A 10,332-nucleotide genomic window follows, 5' to 3' on the forward strand; every position below is an offset into this window, starting at 1 on the left:
CTCGAGTAAACTAAATGCAAACTAATGGAACGGAAAAAGAAAGCTCAGAGCTAGCTATAACTTGTCTACTCGAACCAATTTAATGCAACAAAAATTAACAGCTATAGCTAAGCAGTCAATACGCAAACGAGTTATGAGTTGTTCAGAAATATATCTGACCTATCGACCTTGCAAGACCAACAAAATCGGTCTCTCACGTGGTTACTCTTCTCTCATGAAGCAAAGGGTGAATAATATATGTAAAAGAGAGAAAGAGAAACAGTCACTCACCTAACTGCGACCTACATAGCATGCATGCAACAAAAATGAAAGACGATTCAAGTACTAATGCACACAATCCAACCAATAAAGTCCGTCACAGCCGAGGGCTTACAAATAGTATGGGAATAGTGAGGGTCAGGTGAGAAAAGGCAAAACAAGTTATGGAAATGTGGAGGTAAAAGCGGCAATCTAGTTCCTAACAGGACCATATAAGACCGTCCGTATCTCAACCGACTGAAAAAATTAAAGTACAAGTGCCCTTCATTTGGCACACAACTCACTAATCACATACACTATCTCCTCAAAAATATGGAATAAAACGGAGGAGTGAGACCGTCACAAGATAGAAATGAATACAGACGGACTCAAAAATAAAACCAGCCTGATTTGTTTTCAACTTTTCACTCTTTTGATTCTTCACTGTACACGTGATTTCCTTTTTTTTCATTTTTCCTTTTTTTTCTTTTTCTTTCTATATTCACGTTTTTCCTCTTTTTTTCTCTTTTTCAATTTTTTTTTTTTCATTCTCATTCTCCCTTCCTTTATTTACACCAACTCCAATCAAAATGATACGGGCCAAACTGCAGACGGAAAACGCATACCACAGAAGACATACTAAACTAGCTTGACTAAGCAGGCTCAGTTTGGGATGTAGCTAATGGGTCAAAAAGGCAAGTTTTGGCTTAAGTGGAGCTAAATGGGTGAAAAATATAAGAAAAGGGGAAAATTTGCAAGCACCTCCCTGCATGTGACACTAACCACAAACCCGAATATGTGCATTTTAACAAGAAATCGAATGTCATAAAAGTGCAAAAATGATAAACATGCTATGCAAGGAGTACTACTCTCAATTCTTAATGAACTGGTCATGAATGTCACCAGTTATGGGCTCTAATATCTCAGAAATTGTAAGTAGCTTGCCGATTTATCAGGTCAAGTCTAAACAGTCAGCTATATTTGAACAAAAACTCGTAGACTATGCGTATGACAAAGCTAATAACTGTCAACAAAAGTGCAAGGCTCAAGTAATATGACAAGTTATAGTGCAATATCATCATGGGAATCTACCGTTCCTACTCAACCTATATGCTAAAATAAACGTGAATTTTTTTTTCTTTTAATTTTTTCGAAATTTTCTAATGTTTATGGGATTTTGATTTTTATGGAAATAAACAAGAAATGCATACGAAAAATTAAACGTGGTACCAGAAATGCAAATAAAAACAAGATGCAGACACAGATATGGATGCATAACCCTCCCCAAACCAAACTGTACAATGTCCTCATTGTACCCAAAAATAAGGAAAGGAAATGCAAACTAAAAAAGAAGAGAGTGAAGCGCGGAAAGACTTACAAGATGGCGTAAGGAGGGACCTCCCCAAACCGGCCATGAACATGGGAGGTCATAGGTAGTCACGCAACAACTCTACGGACGAAAAACAACAGCTGGAACACGATTCTGTTCGATCGAACAGAGCATAATAGTTCGATCGAGGAAATCCGGTGTCAAAAGGACTCGATCGAGAGGATACTTTAGTCGATCGAGAGAAGTGAATTTGCAGCAGTTCGATCGGGAGCAGCAGAAGCTCGATCGAGTAATTGTTCAGCCAAAAAGGTTCGATCGAGTAGAAAAACCACTCGATCGACCTAAATCACCAGCAAATTCGCAAATAGGATCGCACAAAAGTACTGCCAAAGCAAAGAGAGCTAAACCGTTCACAGTCTATAGGCAATTAGGCTAATTATTAAGGCACACAGTAAAGCTAAATAAAATGTTCAAAAATAAATAAAGAGTTCTAAAATTCCGGGCTGCCTCCCGGTAGCGCTAGTTTCAGATAGGTCCCAGCTCGACCTACTTTTATCAACCAGTAACACAAAGCAATCGCCCACTAATAGGCCTCTGACTGGAAGCAGTAATTTCAGCAATCGTCAAATCTTCTTCCGGCCTCCACAGCATGGCAACGGAAGAACAACAGCTTCTCCAATCATCGAGATCCCAATCTCTAACGTCGTCACGCAGCAACTTCCTAGACGACATAGCTTCTCCAAATCCCCTCCTCCTACCTGAAAGGTAAGTGTCTTAGCCCCGACATCTATAATTGCACCAGCAGTGCGCAAAAATGGTCTTCCCAAAATAATGGGAGTGTGACGGTCTTCAGGTATATCTAAAACAACAAAATCAACGGAAATAAAGAATTTCCCTATCCTGACAGGTACATCGTCCAGAACTCCTTTAGGCCGTGATAAAGAACGGTCGGCCATCTGTACAGTAATGCTAGTATGCTTAAACTTAGTCAAACCTAATCTCTTAGCAAGAGACAAAGGTAACACACTGACACTAGCACCAAGGTCACATAAAGCATTGTCGATTAATTGGGTCCCTATATGACATGGTATGGAAAAACTACCTGGGTCAGATAACTTAGGAGGGGTCCCAGTCTGAAGAAATGCGCTGCACTCTTCAGCCATAGCTACAATCTCAATAACACTAGCATCCCTCTCACAACATAAAGTCTGCTTAATAAATTTAGCATAAGAGGGTACCTGGGCCATAAGCTCATTATAATGCTCACCGACGTTAAGAACCCATATAAGATCCAGGAATCCGCGGTGCGGCAACAACCTTCGTGGAAAAGGAACTTGAATAGGATAGGCTTTGATCGTATTCTCCTTTTTATCGTCATTAGAAATAGGCATTATTGACGTATCAGTGCTATCCATAGCTAGGTAATTCGATCGAGGTAGCAGAGTACTCAATCGAGAGCTTTCTTCACTCATATTGCTCGATCGAACAGTCACAGAGACTGTTCGATCCAGATCTTCTTCTTCAGCAGTACTGTAATACCCCGTATTTTTTATATAATAAATTAAATGGATATTATTATATATTAATTATTATACATTTTATATTACTAATTATATCGGGTTAATTGTTGAGTCTATAATTACGTAAATTATTTTAATTAACTCGCGTTGTATCGATATAAGTTAATTGTGACGGGTTTATAAGAATTCGAATTTGTGAGCTAACCCATGTGAGTTGGCCCAATAACTATTCAGCCCACTTAACCCTAACCCTAACCCTAACCCTAACCCTAACCCTAAACCTAACCCTAATAGTACCTCAACCCGCCTCCCTCCTCTCAGATTCCCTCAACCCGCCTCCCTCACTTCACCAGCTTCAATCTCGGATTTCACGCAAAGAGAGAGAGAGAGAGTGGTTGTGGGTGATTGAGGGCACTGCAAGGAAGAGCTAGAGGTCTTTGTCGACGGCCGTGGGTGGCCCTGGTGGCGGTTGTGGTGGCGGAAAAAGGTATGAGTCAACCCTTTCCTCTGTTTTCATCTTTTCAGTCGGGTTTTTGGGGTGTTGTTCGTGTCTTAGGGTGGGGATGCTGGTGGTTGGTGTCTGGGTATAGGTAAAGGATGGTTAGTGACGAGTGCTTTGGTGGTGGTTATGGTGGTTTTGGGTGGTGTTGGTGGCCGTGAAAGGCGGCAGTGACAGGGGGGAAAGCAACGGGTTTTAAGCATTGGTTTTCAGGCGGTTTAGACAGGTAGGTTTTGGGTGGCACCACCGTGGACTAGGGGGAGGTCGAAACGGTGGTGCTGTGGTGTCTGGGTTCGTGGGTTGACGGCGAGTAAGCCGGTGGTGGTTTGGGCAGGGGTTAGTTAATGGTTGCGGTGGTGGTGAGTTGAGAAAATGGGTGTTTGGGAAGGCGTGGTGGCGACCAGGCCAAATGACGGCCATGGTTTGAAGCGCCGGCGAGGGTCGACCCCAGTGGGGGTGGTCGTTGGTGGCTGGGTCAGAGTGGGTGTTGGGTCTGGTGGTTGTCGGGGTGGTGTAGGTGGTGCGTGAGGGGTATGTGCGTGTGTGAAGGGACGGTGGTCGTTGACGGGTTTACTTGAATTGTTTTGAAACGGGTTTTCATAGTTAATCGTTATAATTCGTTAATTGGTCGTATTCTTAATTAATTAATTAATCCCCGAGTGCATTAAAATAATTAAAGACGGGTTTTGAGTCGGGTGTTGAGTTGTTCAAATGTTGATGCGGGTTTTTCTTAAAGGCATAATTCGTTTAATCCTTTAAATATCATTTGGGTTTAGTTCCGAGTATTTAAAATAAAATAATAATTAATCATAATTAACTATTTTGAGTCGGGTTTATTAAAGGAGAAAAGTTACTATTTCGGGAAAGTTTCTATTTTGGGAAATTCTATATTTAGTAGTTAGTAATAATAAATATTATAATTGTTTTAGGTGACGGATTCGTGAAGGATCGATAATCAAATTCATTGCTTTATTTCTGGACTGCTTAACTGCTTAATTGGATTTGCTGGCACTTTGAGGTAGGGAAATACACTTGTCCTATTATCGTTGTGGTTGAATTGTGTTGACTTGATTCCTGGTCGTTGATTTACGTTATGATTTGTATACAGGAAGTGATTGACTGAATTTATCGTATTGAGTATGATATCACAACATCGGGTAACTGGCATGACTTTATGATTTATCAGTTCAGTGATTTATATACATATTGCATTGCATTAATTACTGTTGAGCATTTCATATGCATTGGAGTTGGAGGATGATGTGGTGGTGACGATGTTGAGATACGATGTGATGTTGCGATAAGGCCCAGGCGGGTTCTGCAGGACTTGCCCTGGTGTCCTCAGCTGCGAGCTGGCAGATCGGCTACGGTCGATATATATAGTCTACCGGGGATCGGTATGGCTGGGTTGTCCGGGTTATGAGATATGAGATATGAGATATGAGTTGAGATGGGGATGGAGGTGACGGAGGAGCATGCATATCATATTTTATTGTTTCATTGTTTTTCCCTACTCAATCTCGTGGTTGACCCTGTGTATTCGTGAACACCTGTGATGAACCTTTTATGGGGAGCAGACTTGACAGGTTAAGAGATAGGACGGGAGCTTGATGGGCGTGAGACACTGGATCAGACGACTTAGTAGCTAGATTATCATCTAGAAGACTTTCACTTTTATTTATGTCAGTTCTTGTAATTTGAGTTGAAAAGAGGATTTGTAATAATTAAGTTAAAATATTATATAAATTGCCTTGGAGTTTAATTTGTTATTCACTACCTCGGGAAACCGATATGGTAACAGTCTGTTTTATTAAGGAATGTCTTGACGAAGACTTCTTTTATAAACCGGGGTGTTACAAGTACTCGATCGAACAGACTTTGTGGCTGTTCGATCGAGGTTCTCCTTCCCATCCGTGATCGATCGAACAGTATGTGTGTCTGTTCCATCAAGATAATCCCTTCCAGCTTCGTTCGATCGACCTCCAGCAGTGTGTCGATCGAACACATTCCCTCCATATTCTCTCAATCGAGCGCTGGCAGGGTCTCGATCGAGCTCTTTACTTATATCAGCTCTTGAATTGACGCAATAAGCTTCTGGAACAATGGAATTGACCCTTGTATTTTCAATATCGGCGCTAATAGGCGAATTGGGTACCTCATAAGACGAGATTCCCTTGGTATAAACAGCATATACCAGTTCCTGTTGCCCATATGCTTGCTCGGCAGCTATTTGATTCAGCTGAGTCTGTAGCTTCTCTATACGGATGTCAGTTTCCGCATAAGACTTATGCGTCGTTAGTGCAAATGCCTCTATCATTGACTTCTATTCAGCAAGCTCAACTTTTTCGATCAACCCATTTACTTGGGCCTACAACCTCTCAAGACGGATGTCTTGAGCTTTGGATTTTACCACACTCGAAATAAAGATATTTGCGATTGGGAAAAATTTCTCGAACCCATCATTCTTTTCAGCAGGAGGGGTGTGTTGCATGCGGTGGGTTAGCATAACAAGGCTGTTGAAGACCTTGTTGTTGCAGCGGTTGTGGTGGCACCGGTATAAGAGGAGCAAAACTTTGGTGACTTCCACAACCCCAAGACTCTTTCCTCTCCCAATTGTCAGTTCTGACGGTTGGAGCTTCAAAACGGGCTATAATTTGGGAGACGGACGTCATCTTGGCTAAAGAATCGAAGGTACTCAAGCCTTTCCCTTCGATTATCTTTCTCTGAAATCTGTCTAATAGACCTGTAGACCTATCAAAACAGCACTAAAGAAAAAGATAAGAACTGCCTCAAGGAATAAATCCCTTGAGGCGCAAGAGAAACGAAAATAAACAGATAAATAGGCCAATTGCCTCCGCGGCAACGGCGCCAAAATTTGATACGTCTGTCGTCTACCTATCAAAAATAAACTAACTAAACTAACTATATAGCTAGGGAAGTCAGGTCGATCTCCACAGGGAGGCAAGGTATCTATCTGTAGTCCGTCTATCTATGTCATAATTGGGGGGCTTTTAGTTTGGTTTTCTAAACTAATGAAGGTATAAAGGGAAGAGAAATAAATAAGAGCAGTAAAGGCAGAAAATAGGGATAAACTATCAATAAAGAAGGGACATGTCAGGATTTCGGTTCACTACGGTAGTTTAGTGACACAACTGTAAATAGCTTAGACAAATTACTGCGAGACGGATATGGAAAGGTCCTTCCGGTCCATTTTCTATCCTAAACTTCCCCTAACTTAACTTCCGTCCTCGTCAGGGTAGTCTACTATTCATAGCAGGTCTATTTAGTCCAATCTTCCGATCCAGGATTAAATTTAACCAGATTAAAAGGGTGACTCAGAAGCGTGCACTCAACTAAGTCGGTAAATACAGTTATATTGCTATGGTGACAGGGTCTCACAATTAATTCATCTAACCTATTTACTACATCGTCACAATTCTACCGTAGATCCCTTAATCCTAACATGAAATAAATTAGCTACTCATATTATCAATATTGTCAAGACTAATAATGATTAAATAACTAATAAATAACATAATGAAATTATAATTAAATCGCATAAAAGAGATTAGGGCAAAAATTAAGAGAGTAAAACAAGAGAATTAAAGTAAACAGATGAAAGATTAATATTAAAGGAAGAGAAAGAGATTACAATCGCGAGAATCTGGCGTAAAGAACACTAAATCCGAGCGAGAAATAATCCGAAAGCAAAAGTTACAGTAGAGAAAAAGCAACGTAGTGTTTACAGTGAAAGATGAATGATAAGATAATTGATTAGATTCTAATAACCTAATTAATCGAGCTTAAATAGAAAAATACTATGTCTATAAGCTAATTATAAGTTCACGGACTAATTAAAGCCCATGAAAGACAAAACCACTCGATCGAGTAACATTATATCACTCGATCGAGTAAAATTAAGCTCAAACCACTCGATAGAGTAACCCCTAAAATACAACTACTCGATCGTGTAGAAAAAGGAGTCGATCGAACACAATTGTACTCGATCGAGTACTTTCCAGCGCACAATTCCTGCTTCGTGCACTGAACTTCAAACGGCTGCCATTTCTTTGTTACTTGGGAAAACAGGGCGTTTCCGGTGGCGTTGGAATGCTAAGAGGACAAGCTTTCATCTCCAATTGGAAGCACATGAATATCAGTTGTAGAACTCGAGATATGGCTCTTCAAAGTAGGCACTAGCAATTTGAAGTTCTTCCTTTGCTCGCCTAGCTATCTTACTTCTTTGCGCACCTCAAGGCAGCTACATTCCCGCTCCAAATTCACTCTTCCTCCAAATACATGCTAAACGGACGGTAAAAGGCTCGATTTCACTACTTTCTGGTCCATTTCTGCAAATAGAACAAAACAAACCAAAGTAGCATATTCAGGGCATTTCGTAGCATAAAACTACGATAATAGCATAGAAATACGTGCATAAAAAGGCCAAAAAGGACTATATAAAATGCACGTATCAAGCCCATGACACCCTAGTGCCTTTAATCAATTGTTTACAACCCCTTTATTTGCTTTACATTGTTTTCGTTAATTTACATTCATCTTGTTGATTAGTTTAGATTACATCTCATCTCAACCCAATTTGTGACACCCTAAGAGATAGCTATTTGCAATTCAAAATCCTACATCAATACCCGTCTCTTGGGATCCGACCTTTACTTACCTCTTTACTAAGAGTAGTTTGTGAAGTTATAAATATTGTTTTGGTTGGTAGCTTTTGACGACGAGTTTATAATATCCATGCCAAAAAGAAACATTCATCGTTAATATATGAAAACATTTCAGCATGTTTTAGCATTTATATAATGACCTCCACCAATTATATAAATGAGTCTGAGATCCATCTTCACACAAACACGGGCACGAGAAACCGATATATCCCATACTTGCATAAATTTGGTGAATTAACTCTTTAATTGATTCTACCCTATAACTCCCGGTCGATGAAATTCGTGAATTCCATCTCTAGCCCCGGAATCATAAGACTAGTCTATATATCCTGTTGAGTCCAACAAAATTTCGCGTGTAATTACGTTTTATTACCCCACTTACCCAATGAAAAATGAAAGTACCCCGGGAAACCGAATCTACCCCAAATATCAAAGGGATTCATGGGTCCTACTATTTGGAAAGGCAAATCTCAATTTTAAATATGTGAGAGGTCTTGTCGATTTATTATCTATCACTTTTATGTGAACTATATTAGTGAACTAACGATAATTACAATCGACACGGTCGAAAAGACGATATATATATATATATATATATATATATATATATATATATATATATATATATATATATATATATATATAAATGCATGTGATGTTAATGGCGATTTGGCCATGCATGTAACATATAAAAAATGCAAAGCAATAAATAAATTTCCTAGTATGGCATTTCCTAAAATAGAAAATCTAATAATCTATTACAAATTCGGAAACCAACTCCTTTTGTCCCAAGAATCTTCATATGGCACGCCTTCCAAGAAAACTCCATCTTGTCGAAACACCTTCCTAATGGCACCATCTTGAAGGAACTCCGGAATAACAAATAATAATAAAATACATAGCTATTCCTATTATTCATTTGTAAAAATGAATCAAGTAAAAATAAAAGTGATACGAGATCACATTAAAATTACAACCGAATCGGTATTCCCTTACATTACGGGTAATACCGATTAAAACTAAGGCCATACTAAGATAAAATTACATAAATAAAATATGGCATTCATCAATAAAATATGCAGCATAAACATATGTATCTAACATGCAAAATTAATGTGCCAAATCGCTCTACTTACACCTTATATCTTATATAATCCGGTTTTATAGAAATGCGTGATAATAACTTATTAAAATCACAAATCAATACTTAAATCAAATTTAAGCCCAATTTAATTATCCTAACCTTCTTAGAACTCAAAAAAAAGTCTTCACTAAACATTTGACAATAATTCAACTTGGTTTTGTATTATTGCTTATTTAAACTTCTTTTAATCAAAATAGTTATGAAATAATTCCCAATAAATAATAAAAATTTGAAAAAAATTCTAAATCATATTTTTGAATATACTGGAATATTACCAAGATTCTAAAAACTCAATAAAGTTTTCCCACAAAATATTTATAATTTACTTCATTAATAAAACTTATAAATCATAACTTATACCATTTAATTTCAAATTAAACATAAAATTTATGGAAAACTCAAAATCAGAATTTTGAACATTCTTAAATAATTTCCAGAACATGAAAATGGCAAAATTTCAACCAAAAATTTTGAATTAATTTTTATGACTAATAGAGTTGCCCTTTTATCGATTTTATTACATAAAAATCAATAAACATACCAAATCAATCAAAATTAATCATGCAACTTTAGATATGATGTCCATATCATATATACAACATTAGGGAGAAATTTCAGACCATAAAATTCATTTTTGCTAAAAATATCACTATTTATATCATTTTAACCACTAAAATTATAAATCATGCATAATAAATCACATTTATCTCAAATTTTACATACAATCTGTTAAAACTGCATTTGACATCATATTAAAATTTCATGCATGTTTTGAAGTTTAACTATTTTTAGTCATTTAACCTCCATTTATACCATTTTTATCACATAAAAATCATAAAACATGCAAAACTAATCACAATGATCCGATATTTTACATACAATAAGCAAAATATGCATTTGAAGTCATACTAAAAAAT

General features: G+C 37.9%; 1 protein-coding gene across 1 annotated transcript; it reads right to left on the reverse strand.

The window, feature by feature from the left end:
- Positions 1-2,190: 2,190 nt before the first annotated feature.
- LOC141601471 (uncharacterized) lies at positions 2,191-2,982 on the reverse strand. Its single transcript, XM_074421761.1, has one exon. The coding sequence runs from the start codon at positions 2,980-2,982 to the stop codon at positions 2,191-2,193; it is 792 nt and encodes a 263-aa protein (XP_074277862.1).
- Positions 2,983-10,332: the final 7,350 nt, after the last annotated feature.

This window comes from Silene latifolia, chromosome 9 (genome assembly GCF_048544455.1).
Source record: "Silene latifolia isolate original U9 population chromosome 9, ASM4854445v1, whole genome shotgun sequence".
NCBI classification, from domain to species: domain Eukaryota; kingdom Viridiplantae; phylum Streptophyta; class Magnoliopsida; order Caryophyllales; family Caryophyllaceae; genus Silene; species Silene latifolia.

What these genes read in the sequence shown, in the direction of transcription:
- LOC141601471 (XM_074421761.1), bottom strand. Translation starts at nt 2,982, where the DNA reads ATGGATAGCACTGATACGTCAATAATGCCTATTTCTAATGACGATAAA.